Raw genomic sequence first — 18935 nt, 5'->3', positions numbered from 1 at the left:
GTAGCTAGCCAAGTGAGCTGACCAGGAGGCACTTCAGTTTTGGTGGTCCATGTGGGAGGCCACATCCCTAGGGCTCTAGAAGGTGCTGGAGCCTGAGAGGACAAGGGTTTGAAGTTGTAGTATTCTCATTCCCACTTGCCCTCTCTTCCAGACCAGGTTCAGCATGGGCTCAGGCCTCATTCCTAGGGTGGGAAAACTGCAAGAACAGTGGCTGCCCACATCTCCCAATAAATTGTAGCTGAGGGTCTATATGTGTGTGTATATGTAAGCAGCTCCTCTCGAGCTGTGTCCTGAGAGTGGTGAAGTCAGTTGACATGGTGTACCTTGGTACTGCAGAGCCTGGACAGCCCGGAGCTCAGGACCATTGTCCATGACCTGTTGACCACAGTGGAGGAACTGTGTGACCAGAATGAGTTCCATGGCTCACAGGAGAGATACTATGAGCTGGTGGAGAGCTATGCAGACCAGAGGCCTGTAAGAACCCCATCATGGTGGTGTCGTGGGGAGGGTCCTTGTGGGACCCCTAGCTACCGGGGAAGCCATGATTTCTGACTTCCAAGTAAAAGGCGGGTGGACTCCTGTGTTCCTGAATCTGTGCTTGAGCAGGAAGCCTGCCAGGCGTCAACTAGCAGGCATGTGTGGGTTTGTTAAAGAGCTTGGCGCTAGCCTAACCATCAATTTCCTCCCACCTGTGTGGAGGAAGGTTCTGGGCTGGCTCCACGGAGACTGGTTCTCCCAGGCGGCAGCAGTTACTCTGCAAGGATTATTCTGCTTACTGCTGGGCCATTCTGTAGGTTTGATGTGAGTTTCCCGTTATCAGGAAACCTACGTCCTTGCTGATTGCTCACTGGCTGTGAGGTGGCTGGTCTCTGAGCAGCTGGGATCTCTAAGCTCAGAAGCCCTGCGGCGCAGCGGCCCACTGACCTCAGCTTTGTCTTCCTTTGATAGGAATCTTCCCTCCTAAACTTGATAACTTACCGGGCGCAGTCCATCCACCCAGCCAAGGATGGCTGGATCCACAACTTGCAGGTGCTGATGGAGAGGTTCTTCAGGTATGCAGCCTCTGACCTGTCATGCAGCTTTCTGGGGATTGCTTAAGGCTGTGGCTCTGGGAGACAGGCTTTTCCCTCCTGCCTCTCCAAAGTCGGGTTTTGTTTTGTTTTAAGGTGGTTATTTGCAAGCAGAAAGGGTGGGTAGAGAAAGGCAGAGAGAATATGGGCATGTTAGGGCCTTTTGCCACTGCAAATAAACTCCAGATGTATGTGCCACTTTGTGCATCTGGCTTTACATGGATACTGGGGATTTTAACCAGGGCCATCAGCCCTTAACCACTGAGCCATCTCTCTAGCCACTTTTTTTTTTTTTTTTCTGAGAGATTAAGAGGCAGATAGAGAGAATGGGTATGCCAGAGCCTTCAGCCACTGCAAATGAACTCCAGACACTTGTACCACCTTATGCATCTGATTCATATGGGTCCTGGGGAATTGAACTTGGGTCCTGTGGCTTTGCAAAAAAGTATCTTTTTTTTTTTTTGGTTTTTCAAGGTAGGGTCTCACTTTAGCCCAGGCTGACCTGGAATTCACTATGGAGTCTCAGAGTGGCCTCAAACTCACTGCAATCTTCCTACCTCTGCCTCCTGAGTGCTGGGATTAAAGGTGTGCACCACCACACCTGGCTGCAGACAAGTATCTTAATTGCTAAGCCATCTCTCCAGCCCTGGGTTTATTTTTTATTTATTTATTTATTTATTTTAGAGGTAGGGCATCATCTAGCCCAGGCTGACATGGAATTCATTCTGTAGTCCCAGGCTAGCCTCCAACTCTCAGTGATCCTCCTATATCTGCTTCCTGAGTGATGAGGTTAAAGGCATTGCCATTATGCCTGGCTCAAAAGTCATGTTTGTTCTTTATTATTGTTGTTATTATTATTACTTTTTTTTTTTTGAGGTAGGGTCTCACTCTAGTCCAGACTGACCTGGAATTCGCTATGTAGTCTCAGGGTGCTGGGATTAAATTCACTATGTAGTCTCGGGATGCTGGGATTAAAGGTGTGTGCCACCACACTCAGATTGTTTTCGTGTGGTTTTCTGTTGTTGTTGTTGCTGTTGTTGTTTTGTTTTTTTGAGGTAGGGTCTCACTCTAGTCCAGGCTGACCTGGAATTCACTCCATAGTCTCAGGGTGGCCTCAAATTCTCGGTAATCCTCCTACGTCTGCCTCCCAAGTGCTGGGGTTAAAGGCGTGCACCACCACACCTGGCTCAAAGTTATGGTTTTAAATATTTTATTTGTTTATTTAGCCTAAAGAGGGAGGGAGAAAGAGAAAGAGAGAATGAATGGGCTTCCAGCCACTGCAAAGGAACTCCAGACGTTTGGGCTACCATGTGCATCTGGCTAACGTGGGCCCTAGGGAATCCAACCTGGGTCCTTTGGTTTTGCAGGCAAACACCTTAACCATTAAGCCATCCCTCCAGATCCCAAAGTTATTGTTTTTATTGAATTGGAAAGTTTGGCCTTCCAGCAGGATCAAGTTCTCTGGCACATATGTTGGTCTAGAAGATGGCCCCTTAGAAGGCAGGGCCCTCTGCTCCTTTAATGAAAGTGGCTTGAATGTTGATATTCTCATTGGATTAGTCCAAAATTAGACCTGCTTGTCTACCACATAGCTGGCCAGGTCCTGGGGGTTTTGGCGCTCCTGACCAGCTACAGCAGGCCTACTCCTCCCTAGGAATGAGTCCCGCAGTGCTGTACGCATCAAGGTGCTGGACGTGCTGTCCTTCGTGCTGCTCATCAACAGGCAGTTCTATGAGGTATGTACCTGGGATGTGAGGCTGGGGGTGTCTGGGCTCTGCCCCCACCTGGGCCCTGTGCATGCTGTGTTAGAGCTTAGTGTCTGCCTTGGCTCCCCTCTTTCTCAGGCTTTCAGTTGGCCTTGCCCCTCCATGTTCATTAATTTCTTAGTTATCTTCTGGTGCTCCAGCCAGGCCCGTGCTACTGAGCAATGAGGTGGTACAGATTCTCAGGGGACTCCAGCCTGGGTCCCATTTAGAAACCAAGATCCTCTGTAGCATTCTAGACTAGCTTCAGAAGGTGTGTGTGTGTGTGTGTGTGTGTGTCTGTCTGTCTGTGTTTTTTTTCCTGGGGATGGAACCCAGGCCTTGCTCATTAGGTAAGTACTCTGCCACTGAGCCATACTCCCAGCTTTCAGAACAGTATTGTGCTAGGTGCTTTTTTTCTTTCTTTCTTTTTAAATTAATTTATTTTAATTTAATTTAATTATTTTTTTTTTTTGTTTTTCGAGGTTGGGTCTCCCTCTAGCTCAGGCTAACCTGGAATTCAATATGTAGTCTAAGGGTGGCCTCAAACTCATGGAGATCCTCTTACCTCTGTCTCCTGAGGACTGGGATTAAAGATGTGTGCGACCATGTCCAGCTTGAACCTGGATCTTTTGGCTTTATAAGGAAGCGCCTTTATCACTAAGCCATTGCTCCAGCCCCTTAATTTATTTTTTAACTTATTTTTTTTTAATTTTAGAAAATTGGTGCATCAGGGTCTTAGCCACTACCATTGAATTCTGAATGCTTGTGCCACCTAGTGGGCATGTGTGACCTTGTACTTGCTTCACCTTTGTGCATCTGGTTTACATGGGATCTAGATATAGAGCAAACATGGGTCCTTAGGCTTCACAGGCAAGAGCCTTAACTGTTAATCTATCTCTCCAGCCCTTTTATTTGTTCATTTAATTTTTTGTTTTTTCGAGGTAGGGTCTCTCTCTAGCTTAGGCCAACCTGGAATTCACTATATAGTCTCAGGATGGCCTCAAACTCACGGCAATCCTTCTACTTCTACCTCTGCCCCCCGAGTGCTGGGATTAAAGGCGTGTGCCACCATGCCCAGCCCCCTTTATTTATTTTGAGACAAAAGGCAGAGAGCGGGGGGAGGGGGAAATAGGCACATCAGGGCCTTCAGCCACAGTAAACGATCTCCAGGCCCATGAGCCCCCCACGCACATGTGTCACATGGAGCACTTGCATCACTGTGACTTATGTGGGACCTGGAGATTTGAACATGAGTTCTTATGCTTTGCTGGAAAGCGTCTTAATGGCTAATCCATCTTTCCAGCCCTCTTTCTTTTTCTGTTTTTTCAAGATAGGGTCTCACTGTAGCCCAGGCTGACATAAAATTCACTATGTAGTCTCAGGCTGGCCTCAAACTCAGAGAGATCCTCCTACCTCAGTGTCTCGAAGGTGTGTGCCACCACGTCTGGCAACTTTTTGTTTTTGTTCTCATTGCCACCATCTATCCTTTGGCCCCATCACCAGCTGCTGCCAGCCTTAAGCCCTGCTAATCTTCCTTACTCTTTTCTTTTCTTTTTTTTTTTTTGAGGTAGGGACTTGCTCTAGCCAAGGCTGATCTTGAATTCACTCTGTATTCTCAGGGTAGCCTTGAATTCTTGGCAATCCTTCTACCTCTGCCTCCTAAGTGCTGGGATTGAAGGCGTGTGCCACTACATCACCTTTCCTTACTTTTTTTTTGTTGTTGTTGTTTATTTAATTTATTTATTTGAGAGAGGGAGAGAGAATGGGTGCGCGAGTGCTTCCAGCCACTGCAAACGAACTCCAGATGTGTGTGCCCCCTTGTGCATCTGTCTAACATGGGTCCTGGGGAATCGAGCCTGGAACCGGGGTCCTTAGGCTTCACAGGCAAGTGCTTAACTGCTAAGCCATCTCTCCAGTCCCTTACTTTTTTTCTTTCTTAGGCTTGTGCCATTCACGGAGCAGGGTCGAGCTTGATCCATTACGTGCCCTTTCCCCCAGAAGATGCACTCTAGATTGAGACTGGCCTCCCTCCCTCCACATACCCCTTGTGCAGCCTGCCACTTTACCCCTCTTAGTCTTTCCTTGGCCTGCATTGCCCTTACCTGTCTCTTCAGCATAGTCCCATCCTGCCTCAAGGCAGAGCTCAGTGGCCCTTCTTTCAGGACACCCCTCTCCCTATCTTTGGTCTTTCACCAGGGTTAATCTCCCACTCCTCCTGTACTCTCTGACCTGCCTGTGAAAGGGCTCATCACAGTCCCAGGTGTTTTTTTTTTTTTTTTAAGCTTTTTATTATTATTTATTTGAGAGATAGAGATGGGTTTTGTTTTTGCCATAATGGGGATAAAACCAGGGCTGCACACAGGCTACTATATAGAATGAGGAAAAAGTAAGGCAGGCCATTGTACAACAGTCACTGTTCTGAACTGGAAGGCTAGGCAAGTACCTTGGGAAATGCCCCAGGAACTCCTGAATTGAGGTACAGAAGGATCTGAGTACATCTCTGTAGTCTTGAGTGACACCTTAACTTGGCTATGTATCATGAGAGACCCACAAAGCCACTGAAATATGCCTCTTGACCCCAGTGGAGTTGGAGGCTTAACACCTTCCACTTTGCCCGGTACAGGAAGAGCTGATCAACTTGGTGGTCATCTCGCAGCTCTCCCACATCCCCGAGGATAAAGACCATCAGGTCCGAAAGTTAGCCACCCAGCTGTTGGTAGATCTGGCCGAAGGCTGTCACACCCATCACTTCAACAGTCTACTGGACATCATCGAAAAAGTGAGCACTGTGTGGGGTCTGTGGCTGGTGGAGACAAAGCCCTGTGGGCAGGGCTTGTGACTGATGGCTGCTGCCATGTTGGGCCACCTGCTACTTGGCCATTGTCTCAACTGCAGGGCCTTGAAAATGTATCAGGTGGCTCCTGGGATCTGGGCTGAGCACCTGAAGGCTAGTGCAGAGCTTATAAGCCGGTAAACAAACGGGGTTGAGCCCATGTCCTTCCTGGACACCCTCCTTTTTCTTTTAGTTTTGAATGTGCTATGATTTGTAAACAGTCACTTGCTATGTGAAGTTTATCTCTGTACCTGAAGTGATACTGGCTGCCCAGGATTGAAGCACTGGTCTCTCCTTAGGTGATGGCCCGTTCCCTCTCTCCACCCCCGGAGCTGGAAGAAAGGGATGCAGCTGCTTACTCAGCTTCCCTGGAGGATGTGAAGACTGCGGTGCTGGGACTCCTGGTCATCCTTCAGGTGGGTGTGTTGTCCACTCTCCTTGGAGGCTGCTGTAAAGGGACATTGTCCAGAACCACCCGAGTCCTGACCAGAGCTACTTCCTGTCCTCATCAGAGTACTTGCTCTCAGCACAGCTGCTGAGTAGGAGAAGCTCACCCTGTGGCTTTCCACCCTTTGAAACACCCTGTGGCTGGTTTTTCCCCAAGGTATGGTCTCCCCCTAACCCAGGGTGGCCTTGAACTCACATTCACCCTCCTACCTCTGCCTCCCAAGTGATTGGATTAAAGGCAGGTGCCACCATGCCCAGCCTCAGGGTTTTTTGTTGTTGTTGTTGTTGTTGCTGTTTGTTTGTTCCAATATTTATTTATTTACTAGAAGGGAGGGAGTTAAAATGGATACCAGGGCCTCTAGCCATTACAAGTAAACTGCACGTGCATGCACCACTTTGTGCATCTAAGTTTACATGGGTGCTAGGGAATCCAGCCTGGGTGGCTAGGCATTGCAGGCAAGCACCTTAGCCACTGACCCTCTCCCCTGCCCGCTTCGGGTTGGACATTATCAGGTGGCACTGCGCACACTGCACAACTCTCCCACTTGCAGTAAGCAGCTCAGATATTGTCATATGTCCACAGTGCTGGGTGGACATCACCACAATTAGGTTGGTTGGTTTGCTTATTATTTATTTACTTATCGACACAGTCTCATTATGTAGCACAAGCTGGCCTCATCTCAACAATCTTTCTGCCTCAGCATTCTGAGTGCTAGGATTACAATACTGAGCCACTGTCCCAAACCTTAGTCAATTTCAGACCACCATCACCCTAACGAACTAGTACCCATTCGGTGGCACTCCCCAATGCTCCTCAGCCCCTGGCAGCCTCTGATCTGCTTTCTGTATCCATGGAGACATTTGCCTGCTCTGGTTATTGCACATGAATGGAATCATGCATGTGGCCTTTTGTGCCTGACTTGCTAAGCATCATATTTTTGATTTTGTTTTTGTTTTTCAAGGTAGGGTCTTGCTCTAGCCCAGGATGACCTGAAATGCAAAATGCTAGGATTAAGATCATGCGCCACCATGTCTGGCAAATAAAAACAAACTTTTTTAAAAAGAATATCCTAAAGGACCATTGCCCTATATGCCAGTCTCATCAGCAAAGAATCAGGTAGTTAATTTGGAAACTTATTCAACATTCACTGCACAGCAATGATCGGACCCCTACTTCCATGTGCTAGAGGCATTCTCAGGGTTCCAAGGCCAAGAAAGGTCAACAGAGTTGCCCAGGTGGTACACAAGGGTTGCAAGGGCCATTGTCCCAACAGGGTCCTCACAGGGCCCCATCCCAGCATGGCCCTGGCCCTCCCAGACAGATGACAGGCAAGAGGTTTGAGTGCTGCCAGCAGTGCTCCTGTGACGGGTGGAAAGGAGGCTGCCAGAACCTGAGGGGAGCACTGAAGAGATGGCTTAGCAGTTAAGGCATTTGCCTGTGAAGCCTAAGGACCAAGGTTCGATTTTCCAGATAGATATAGCCAAATGGACATGGTGGCTCATGAATCTGGAGCTAGTTTGCAGTGGCTAGAGAGGCCGTGGCATGCCCATTCTCTTTCTCTCCCTCTGTCAGTCTCATAAATAAATAAACATAAATAGATAAGTAAAAATATTTTTAAAGAGAGAGAGAATAACCAAAAGTCAGGTGTGGTGGCACACACCTTTAATCCTAGCGCTTGGGAGGCAGAGGTAGGAGGATTGCTGTGAGTTCAAGGCCTCCCTGAGACTCCATAGTGAATTCCAGGTCACTTCAAAAAAAAAAAATTCTTACTTTTTTGAGAGAGAGAGAGAGACAAACAAGAGAGAGAACATGGGCACAGCAGGGCCTCCTACCCTCAAACAAACTCCAGACACATGCACTGCTTTGTGCATTTGCCTTTATGCAGGACCGGGGAATTGAACCCAGGTTATTAGGCTCTGCAAGCAAGTGCCTTTAACCACTGAGCCATCTCTCCAGCTTCCAGTCATCCTTGATGACTGAAGGGTGCACTGAAAAACATTGCAGATGCTTCTAGCTGGCCTTTGAAGAAGTGTTACCTGGGTGAGGGGGTGCCATCTTCCTGGTTGTTCTGTGGACTCCTGCCCTCATAGGATTGGCAACTTCTTTCCACAGACCAAGCTGTACACACTGCCTGCCAGCCATGCCACTCGGGTGTATGAGACACTTGTCAGTCACATTCAGCTCCACTACAAGCATGGCTACTCCCTGCCTATTGCCAGCAGCATACGGCTACAGGTGGGTTGGTTAGAGTGGGTGGTCAACTCCCTTAGGGTCCAACACACTGCCTTAAGCTTGGTAGACATGGCGCCATAGGCTGGAGGAGCAGCAGGTGGCTCGGGGGGTGGGGGTGCAGTCTTGTGTAGATCTTTCCTCCTTGGCACCTGCTGTGGCTGGCCTTCTCAGGACCTTGTGCCCTTCCTTGGCCTGCAGTCCTTGGGCCTCTGTGTTAGTCTTAGTTGTACATAAGTAACCTGTGATGTGGACAGAGAAAGGGAAGCACACTTGCTTCTAAGCTGGCTTGTCGCATCAATGCTCCTGAATAACCTGTTGGTTACCTGAAGCATGGGCATGGGCACCCCTGGACAGGGCAGGGTGGGCCTTGGAGGGACTTGACAGCACTGGCAGCTTGCTCTGTGGATGGGTCTTCTGAGCAGCGGACACAGAAAAAGCAGCCCTGACTCTTCCTAGAGCATCTACTCAGTGAGTGGTCTCTTGTCCTTTGAGGAACCCAGTCCAGTCAGTCACGGGAGGAAGTTACAGGACCCTGAGCAGAGCTTGCTGTTTGGTTTTGGGGCCATGTGGTGCTGCCTAGGAGGTGGGCAGCAGATCAAGAGAAGTCTTCCTCTATGGGCATCTAGCAGGATGCCATCTTGGGAGTTCAGGCCTCAGGTGTCAGTAGGATGCTGAATGGGCAGGATTTCTCCACTCACTTTGCCAGGCAGAGACCTGGCTTGGTTGGATGGCATGATTTTGCTCCCCGGCAGGCCTTTGACTTCCTGCTGTTGCTGCGGGCTGACTCGTTGCACCGCCTGGGCCTGCCCAGCAAGGACGGGATCGTGCGGTTCAGCCCCTACTGCCTCTGTGACTGCATGTACGTGTAACAGTACCCCTTCCATTCCTATGTGTCTCCTGGGGTCTTGTTCATTGGGATTGGTGGAACTGGGTGCTACCTGCCCCACTTAGGGATTTTTTTTTTTCTTTTTTTTGCCTGAGGGACCAGAAGGGATGCTGATGGCAGGCTGGAGCCAGGAAGGACTGTATCTGTTCTAACCTGTGCCCTAGGCTACCACCTCAATTGCTTGTCCCACTGCTTCCACAGGGAACCAGAGCGAGGCTCTGAGAAGAAGACTACTGGCCCCCTTTCACCACCCACTGGGCCACCTAGCCCTGCCCCTGCGGGCCCTGCTGTGCGTCTTGGCCACCTGCCCTACTCCCTGCTCTTTCGGGTCCTTCTGCAGTGTCTGAAGCAGGTGAGATGGGCACTCAGGCTCGGTTAGGCAGACAGAATAATTCTTCTGAGGGTGTAAAACACAGTTCATCATTCTTATATAAGTGAGTTTTATAAAAATATACCTTTTATTTTTATTTATTTGAGAGAGAGAGAAAAAAAAATAGAGTATGGGCATGCCAGGGCCTCCAGCCACTGCAAACAAACTCCAGAAGCATGTGCTGCTTTGTACATCTGGCTTATATGGGTCCTGGGGAATCAAATCTGGGTCCTTTGGCTTTGCATGTAAGTGCCTTAACTGCTAAGCCATATATCCAGCCCTAAAAAATATTTTTATTTATTTATTTTGCAAGCAGAGAGAGATAGAGACAGAGGGAGTGGGCATGCCAGGATTTCTAGCCACTTCAGACAAACTCCAGACGCATTCACCACTTTGTGCATCTGGCTTTATGTGGGTACTGGGAAATCGAACCTGGGTTGTTACAGGCTTTGCCGGCAAACGCCTTAACAGCTGAGCCATCTCTCCAGCCCTAAGTAAGGTTTTATAGCAAGACTCAGGTATATATTCAGATAATGGTAACTGTGGGTCAGCATACTCCTCATGGTGATAGTATGTATGGGTGGGCTTTGTGAGACCAAAAAGAGTGTAGTAACGTCTGGAGGACACGTACCAGGCAACCTGGGGCCAGGTTTTAAGGATGGGGAAGGTCCCAGTGGCAGGATTCAGCAGAGCCTGGAAGCAGGTGGTACAGCTCTGTGTGTTGGGACAGGCCAGGCCAGGATGCCAGGCGAGAGGTCAGGACAGTTAGAGTTGGGTAACAGATGGGTCTGGAGGGAGTGGTGGGCGTCCTGGGGGACATCATGGATGGCTGGATATTTCTCAGGACTATCCAAGCCTGTCACAGGGGAGTTAGTGGAGGGCTTCCAGGACTACCTATGATTTGGCTCTGGACAGTAGGCTGTCCTAATGGGGGCATTTCCAGACAGAGGTCAGGGCAGCAGGCCAGGATGCCTTCCTGTGGCTGTGGCCATGGACTGACACTGGCTCTGTGGCAGTGATCTTGGCTTAAGAATTTTGACATGCTTGCTGCTTTTTCATGGTAACTACTTTTCTTCTGCTACATCTTCATTGTTGTGGAAATTCAGCTGGTGCTTGGAGTAGCTTTGGGGACCTCTGGTATGTTGCAGGAGGCATGGTCACTGGGCCGCCATTGGGAGGGTAAGAAGAGGACAAAGGCAGGTCTGTGGATGTCCTTAGTTGCACTAAGGAGATGGAGGAGACATCAGCTCTCTGCTGGCTTCTGCTCAGCCTGGCCTCTGGAGGGCAACTGCCCACTGTCCTGGGCTTTCTTTGAGCAGTTGATGCTAGTTGTAGGGATCGAAGTCAAGGCTAGACCCCTGTGAGCGGAGTAGGAATCCAAAAACCTGTTAGGTGACCAGCTGCACATAGCCTCAAGTGCTGACCACGTCTTCTGTTTCCAGGGTCATGAGCCCTACTGATCCCCCCTCCCCCATTATCTCCCCCAGGAGACCGACTGGAAGGTATTGAAGCTGGTGCTTAGTAAGCTGCCAGAGTCACTGCGCTACAAGGTCCTCATTTTCACCTCCCCCTGCAGCCTTGACCAGCTGTCTTCTGCCCTGTGCTCGATGGTAAGGCCATCATGGTATCATTTGTGATGGGCTTATGGGGTGGGGGTGGGGACCCTGCTCCAGGCTCTGCTTGTCCAAATACAGAGAGCTCCGAGCAGAAGTGCTGAGACCTTCTGCCTGGCTGGCTGGGACCTTGTCATCTTCAGAGCAAGCCTTGGCTCCCATCTGAAGCATAGACCTTGCTCCTGAAGCTGGCCGAGGCTGAGCAGTGAACCAGAAATGTTGCAGGCACCAAACTGTACTCCCAGCTTACAGGGCATTGGTGGTCCTTAGTCAAGAACATATTAGTAAATTTGTGTGTGTCGTCTCCTGGCTAGGGCTCCTATAGTAGTCGTGTCACCCTCCTGCCTCACCCTCATATGTCACAAAAGGGTGCTCTCCCATGATTTTATTCCCCCCCCCCATGAGATAGGGTCTCTCTCTAGTCCAGGCTGACCTAGAATGTACCTGTGTAGCTCCAGGCTGGCCTCAAACTCAAAGCGATCCTCCTAGCTCAGCCTTCCTAGTCCTGGGATTAAAGGGGTGCCTTACCACACCTGGCCTTTCCTGTATGTTTCCGAGGCCAGACAGGTACCTCTGCTAGGAGGGGAGCCAGAGGCCTTTTGTCCTCCTGTCCATCCCTGGTGCTTTCTTGTTCACTGGAGGTCTGGCTCTGGAGCAGGGGCTTTATGGCTGGGGTTTTGATCATTAGCTTTCAGGCCCAAAGACTCTTGAACGACTTCGAGGTACCCCAGAGGGCTTCTCCAGAACCGACCTGCACTTGGCTGTGGTTCCTGTTCTGACGGCATTAATTTCTTACCACAACTATCTGGACAAAACCAGACAGGTGAGAGATGGAAGAGGGACAGGAACCAAAGGGGTACTTTATGAGCTGGTTGCTAGGCCAGGGTGAGGTCAGCCAGCTGCTGGGCAAGAGTGAGGTGAGTTGGCATTGCTTCAAGCTGAGGACTCGGCTGATCAAGGACTGTGGGTGGCTGAATCCCAGGCACAGTGCTTGCTTCCAAGTTCCCTGCAGGCTTCTGGGCAGCTCTGGGTTATGCCTGCTGTTCTCCCCTTGCCAGTGTCAGACCCCCTTTGAGGAGCACTCAGTGGGTTATTTCTGCTGGACTTTGGGATGAGTGGCCAGGCCAGCTTTAAGGAGTGAGCTGGACAGACCAGGACCCCTGGCTGTCACCACCCCTTGCCCTACAGTTAGTGGGACAGTAGTGCACGCTCCTGTCACCCTGAACTGCTGCTATCCTCCCATGTCACATAGATTCCCTGTGTGTCTCATGAAAAAATGAGGCACTTAGTGAGTTCAGCGTCCACTCATGGTCCTGGCAGCTCCAGCTCAGGCCTGTCTTCCCCTGATCCCAGGTTCCTGACCTCAGCATTATTGGGAACTGAAGACAAGTCTTTTATCTATAGGCTCATCCTGAATAGGAGTCCTTGCCCATTGGGGTGTGCTCTAGACACTCCACTGGCAGCTGCCCATGCTGAGCCAAAGGTCCTTGGAGGGTTATTGATCCCAAAGTTTCTGGGGCAGGGTGGCTTCAGAAAAGCAGAACTGGACTGGAGAGATGGTATAATGCTTAAGGCACTAGCCTATGAAGCCTAAGGACCCAGGTACTGTCCCTCAGTATCTACATAAGCCACATGCATATGGTGGCACATGCATCTAGAGTTTGTTTGCAGTGGCCAGAGGCCCTGGCGTACCCATTCCCCCTCAAATAAATAAATAAATAAATAAATAAATAAATATTTTTATGTGGCAGAGCTGGGTGTGGTGAGCATGCCTTTAATCCCAGCACTTGGGAGGCAGAGGTAGAAGGATTGCTCTAAGTGCAGGCAATCCTGAGACTACATAGTGAATTCCAGGTCAACTTGGGTTAGAGTGAGACCCTACCTCAAAAAAAACAAAAGACAAACAAAAAAAATGGCAGAGGTATACTAGGGACATTGAGTCATAGTCTGTAGTCTGATCTGTCTCTTTTTTTTTTTTAAGAATTTTTAAAAAATTATTTATTTATTTGAGAGCAGAGAAAGAGGCAGAGAGAGAGAGAGAGAGAATGGGCGCGCCAGGGCCTCCAGCCACTGCAAACGAACTCCAGACACATGCACCCCCTTGTGCATCTGGCTAACGTGGGTCCTGGGGAATCGAGCCTCAATCTGGGGTCCTTAGGCTTCACAGGCAAGCACTTAACCACTAAGCCATCTCTCCAGCCCAAGAATTTTTTAAAAAAAAATTATTTATTTATTTATTTGACAGAGAAAGAGGGAGAAGGAGTGAGAGAATGGGCACGTGAGGGCCTCCAGACACTGCAAACGAACTCCAGATGCGTGTGCCCCCTTGCACATCTGGCTAATGTGGGTCCTGGGGAGTCGAACCTGGGTCCTTTTGGCCTTGCAGGCAAACTCCTTAATCGCTAAGCCATCCCTCCAGGCCTCCCTTTTTTTTGGTTTTTCAAGGTAGGGTCTCACTCTAGCCCAGGCTGACCTGGAATTCACTATGTAGTCTCAGGGTGGCCTCAAACTCATGGCTATCCTGCTACCTCTGCCTCCCCAGTGCTGGGATTAAAGGCATGCACCACCATGTCTGGCTTGATCTGTCATTTTAAAAGAAATTTTCTTTAAAATTTTATTTATGGGCTGGGGATATGGCTTAGCAGTTAAGGGGTGTACCTGTAAAGCTAGGGGACCCAGGTTTGATTGCCCAGGACCCTCACAAAGCCAAAACCACAATATGGTGCATGCATCTGGAGTTCATCTGCAGCGGCTAGAGGCCCTGGTGCACCCATTTTCTATATGTGCCTCCTGCTCGTCCTCTCCTTCAAATAAACAAAAATTAAAAGTATATTAAAATTATTTATTTATTTGCATATATGTGTATATGGGTGTACCAGGACCTTTTGTCCAGGATGGGTGTGGTGCCCAGCAGAGTTATGACATCTGCTGGTGTCCCCTCACAAGGCCAGTCCTTCAGGGGGCCCATAACCAAGAGGGTTGTGGACTCACACATCTTGTTTCATAATGTTGGCCATGGGATGGGGTGTCATCTGTGAGGCAGGCTCACTTAGGCATTGTGGGGCCTTTCTAAACCTTGTCTCCATCCTCTATCACAGAGCATCCTTGAGCAGGGCCAAGAGGGAAACAACTGGGCAAATTCCTAGGTCACTAGGACAGCTTGGCCATCCCAAAGGAGGAGCAGTAGGGCCATGGCCAGCTGGTGGTGGGTAGATCTAGTAGGTCTTGCTTCCCCCAGCGCGAGATGGTTTACTGCCTGGAACAAGGCCTCATCTACCGCTGTGCCAGCCAGTGTGTGGTGGCCCTGGCGATCTGCAGTGTGGAGATGCCTGACATCATCATCAAGGCGCTGCCTGTTCTGGTGGTGAAGCTGACACACATCTCTGCCACAGCCAGCATGGCCATTCCCCTCCTGGAGTTCCTGTCTAGTGAGTGTGTACAGGTTCACTTGGGCGTGTCTGTGTACGTATGTGCCAATGGGCACATGGGGGGGAACCCTTGGGTTTGGGTCTGTGCCTGCTTGCAGTACCCCATGCTGACCACCTACCCTCCTGGCTAAATATAGGTGGCTTTCCTGGGGAACCCGGAGGCCAGCTGTCCAGGTGCTTTGCTGCCTCTTGTGAGGCAGGCTTTCCTCTCCTCCCCAGCCTGTGTGGAACTGGCGCCTCCGAGGAGCCACCCTGCCCAGCTTCAGCTCCACCAGCAGCCTGGTGCTCTCTGCTTTTCTGCCATCAGAGCGCACACTGCCACTTGGACTTTGCCAGCTTTGTCCCTTTGTCATCTGTTGTAACTTCCAGAGTTAAACGTGCCCTGCTGGTGCCTTCATCCTGCTACTTTTTGGATATTGGGTCATAGCAGAAGCCTTAAATCTTTTTTTTTCCCCTGAGGTAGGGTCTTGCTCTAGCCCAGGCTGACCTGGAATTCAGTACGTAGTCTCAGGGTGGCCTCGACCTTTTGGTGATTCTTCTATCTCTACTACCGAAGTATTGGGATTAAAGGCGTGCACTACCACACCTGGCACCATACACCTGGATTTTTTTCTTTTTCTTTTTGTGGATGTAGAGTCTCATTCTATCTCAGGCTGACCTGGAATTTGCTATGTAGTCCCAGGCTGGACTTGAACTCACAGTGATCTTCCTACCTCTGCCTCCTGAGTGCTGAGATTTAAGGTGTGCGCCACCACACCTGGCCAGTGTAATGTTACTTTGTAGACAGTGTTTGTAGCTCATGGGTCATACAAGTGCCCAAGTGCAGGCCACAGACTAGATTTGGTCTGGGAACCATGAGTGGTTGGTGGTATTTAGTTGACCATGACTAGCAGCCCTAGCTTTTAGAAGTAAAGCACATGGTGCTGGCCAGCTGGCCTGGACTCCCCTTACAGACTGTCGTTACGTCACAGCTCTGGCCAGACTGCCCCACCTCTACAGAAACTTTGCTGCAGAGCAGTATGCAAGCGTGTTTGCCATCTCACTGCCGTACACCAATCCCTCCAAGTAAGTGTGGCCACTCCAATTCACGCTTCCCCGCTGTGACCCAGGCCAGGCCTCTTGTGCTGTGAGGCCAGCCTGGCTTTCTGATCCAAGAGCTTCCTGAGGCCTCAGCACCTCTTTCTGTTTGGTCTCTGGAATAGTTTCCCACTGGTATTAGGAAGAGGGAAGCTAGCACTTCATTCCTTCTCACTCAGGTTCAATCAGTACATTGTGTGCCTGGCCCATCATGTCATAGCCATGTGGTTCATCAAGTGCCGACTACCCTTCCGGAAGGATTTTGTCCCATATATTACCAAGGTTTGTCCAGGGGCTACATCTAGAGTAGGACGCAGGCAGTGGAGAGAGGTGGGGACTGTTTGGGGCTCTGTTCATGTCACCCCAGGAGCTGGCTCTGCTCTGCTTAGTGACCCTCTGAACTTGGCCTGTGGATATCGGGTGGAAACTGCTACCCTCTCCTGGGCCTTCCCCATGGCCATCCTTACGGTTTCCGTCTACCCCATTCCAGGGCCTGCGTTCCAACGTCCTCCTGTCTTTTGATGACACCCCTGAGAAGGACAGCTTCAGAGCACGGAGCACAAGTCTAAATGAGAGGCCCAAAAGGTTCGGGCCTGCTGGGGCCATACCTGGTGTCAGGTGGGGTGGGATCCTAGGCTGTACCTGGTGACCAAAGGCCACCTAAAGGCCAGTGCACAGACATGGACAAAGTTGAAGGGAGTGCCACTGTGTAGGGTGCACTGGAGCTAAGATGCCTGGGGTTTGTGAGGTAAGACAGGACCTATAAGACCTCTGGTGCCCCGTGCTTGCCAAACTGGCCTGTTGTAGCTTGTGGCGCCTATGCGCCAGCATCCTGGCCTTTCCAGACCATGAATGTAGCTTGCGACGTTAGGGGATTGGGATGCCATCTGGGTCTCAGTGCACTGGAGGAGGAGCATAGGGACACATGAGGGCACCTGTGACTCCAGCCTGGCCAGGGAGAACCAGGGCTGCTCATTGGGAACACATCTTTCTTCATCATCACAGCTGCTTATGCCAAATCTGAAAACAGCTGTGCTTGTCCTCTGTGTTCTTGTTTGCCCCCACTGCCCTGCTGCCCCACCCACCCTGCTTCTTGTGGGGCTGCCTGGCTCCCCCTGGGTATAATGAGGCATTTTCCAGTGCGGCCTACACTCTAGCCCTGGGCTGGGGCTTTGGCTGGGGCTGGGGCTGGGGCCGGGAGTGTGTTGGTTCAGCCGTCATTGGCAGAGCCTCCTCTCGGGCTCTTGGGACTAGTGCTGAGAAGGGACTTCTTCCTACAGCGAGCCCCAGGGCTGGCTCCAGGCCTCTCATGGGGTGGGCAGGAGTTCCTGATCAGCACAGCCTGGAATCTGCCATGTGGGGCAATCTACACACATTTAATTTGCACTAATGTCCTTTGTTTGGTATCATGCGTGAAGCCTTACGTTTTCTCAGTCGCATTTATGAGCTGTATTTTTATGCATTTTTGTTTTCTGTCTTTTCCCCTGCTCACTGTCTTTTGGCATGGTTCTTTTGTTCATCTCACCTGTGGGACCTCTCCATCTTGACCCTGTGGCCTGGGACCTTTCCTCCTCACCCTTCCAATGGCTTGTTCTCCCATTCCCGGGAGCTGGGCTCTCTGGGGCTTGGGGCTTCCTTCCTCGCCCAGTAGTTTGAGGATAGCCAGAGCCCCCAGACAAGGCCTGAATAACTCTCCGCCTGTGAAAGAGCTCAAGGAGAGCTGTGCAGCCGAGGCCTTCCGGTGCCGCAGCATCAGTGTGTCTGAACATGTGGTCCGCAGGTAGCGGGGCCGTGTTGGGCGGGGGGCACCGTCCCTGGAGCCTTGCCCCTGAGCACCCGGGTGGTGGTGCATGGGGCTGCTTGCATGACTTCCTCACCTGCTGATGGCTCTCCTTGACCAGAGCTGGAGGAGCGCCCAGCCCTGGCCCAGGTGAGCCCGTGGTGAGGGTCGGGAAGGTTGCATTCTGTCCAACTCCTGTTTGAGCATGCTGGCTACATGGCCTCAGAGGTTGTCCTGGAAACCCTGACCAGTTGCCAGGGCAGCTGCTCTGAGAAAGCAGGGAGGCCAGGGGCAGCCTCCCCCCTCCCCCACACCCCTGCATGCTTGTCCCCTAGAAGACAAGGGCTTTGCAAATCCAAGCTGCTCCTGTGCAGGTGCCTTGAGTTTGATCTTCTTACATTCCCGACAAGCAGATTTCTTCTTGGGCTTCCATCTAGAAAAAGACTGGAAGCAAACTAAACACTTTTGTGTAGGGCTGTGGGGTAAGGGCCAGCCTGAGAGGGGTGGCTGGGCCCCAGGCTCAGGTGCTAGCCTCTCCCTGTGAGGGACACCTGCCAGTCCAGGCTGTAGTAACAGATGGGACACCTATCCCTCACCTGCCAGCCCTTTCCTGGTCATGGTGACCCAGCTCCTCATGGTGGCCTCCAGTCTCAGGATAGCTTTTGTGAATTGGGGGACAGTGAGTGGCTTAGTGGGATCCCCTCTCAGCTCATTTCTGGCCAATTTCCTATGAGCGCTGTGACTGACAGACTGAAATCCACGTCAGAACTAAACCAGCAGAAGCCCGCCATTGGTGTGTGGGTGGAACGTGGGTAGTGGTCCCGGGTCACCTGACCCAAGTGTGATGGTCAAAAGCTGTACACGAAGCCCAGTCTCTCCATGTCCTCAACGGGAGGTGGCTCAGTGGGCAGAATGCAGTCTTCCTCTGTCTCCTGTGATCTCCAAGTCTGCATGACTAAGCTGTGCGCTGTAGCCATGGCTAACTTCTGTGTGCTTCGGCTATTGGGACTTCCTATTTCTCCAGTCTGTCACAGCTCTGCTCCATCCAGAGGGCCTGGGGCGTTCCCGCGAGGTGCCTCCCCTCCTCTGGAATGATATGGTCCACACGGTTTGTGAAGCTGCGGCTCCGTGGCCGCTGTACCTGGGCCTGGTGGGCTCTTTCCAGGCGAGGCCCTCTCGGCCATGCATGTGTTGAGCTTTGGCCCCCGGTGGTAGGTGGCTCAGCCCAGTCTCTCTGGTAACCTTGACCCCATCATAACTTCTTCCTCCAGCAGGATACAGACGTCCCTCACCAGCGCCAGCCTGGGGTCCGCAGATGAGAACTCCATGGCCCAGGCTGATGACAACTTGAAGAGCCTTCACCTGGAGCTCACAGAAACATGTCTGGACATGATGGCCCGATATGTGTTCTCCAACTTCACTGCAGTCCCCAAGAGGTGTGAGCTGCACCGCA

At 51.0% G+C, this 18935-nt stretch overlaps 1 protein-coding gene across 7 annotated transcripts in view; it reads left to right on the top strand.

The window, feature by feature from the left end:
• The window catches only part of Tsc2 (TSC complex subunit 2), a 45866-nt gene that overhangs the window by 18853 nt on the left and 8078 nt on the right, over nt 1-18935 (top strand). For 2 of the 7 annotated variants that reach the window (XM_045161656.1, XM_045161660.1), the window contains exons 12-27: nt 337-474; nt 949-1052; nt 2725-2806; nt 5439-5594; nt 5948-6064; nt 8209-8331; nt 9081-9187; nt 9416-9566; nt 11072-11194; nt 11886-12020; nt 14436-14625; nt 15597-15690; nt 15882-15984; nt 16193-16287; nt 17354-17482; nt 18754-18918. In XM_045161656.1, the coding sequence (XP_045017591.1) occupies nt 337-474; nt 949-1052; nt 2725-2806; nt 5439-5594; nt 5948-6064; nt 8209-8331; nt 9081-9187; nt 9416-9566; nt 11072-11194; nt 11886-12020; nt 14436-14625; nt 15597-15690; nt 15882-15984; nt 16193-16287; nt 17354-17482; nt 18754-18918 (2012 nt within the window). Of the gene's footprint in view, nt 1-336; nt 475-948; nt 1053-2724; nt 2807-5438; nt 5595-5947; nt 6065-8208; nt 8332-9080; nt 9188-9415; nt 9567-11071; nt 11195-11885; nt 12021-14435; nt 14626-15596; nt 15691-15881; nt 15985-16192; nt 16288-17350; nt 17483-18753; nt 18919-18935 lie in introns of all 7 variants that reach the window. The other 5 variants (XM_045161654.1, XM_045161655.1, XM_045161657.1 and 2 more) reach the window with 4 other exon arrangements.

Source organism: Jaculus jaculus, chromosome 11, assembly GCF_020740685.1.
Source record: "Jaculus jaculus isolate mJacJac1 chromosome 11, mJacJac1.mat.Y.cur, whole genome shotgun sequence".
In the NCBI taxonomy this organism is placed as follows: domain Eukaryota; kingdom Metazoa; phylum Chordata; class Mammalia; order Rodentia; family Dipodidae; genus Jaculus; species Jaculus jaculus.
This window is presented reverse-complemented; position numbering and strand designations above follow the sequence as displayed.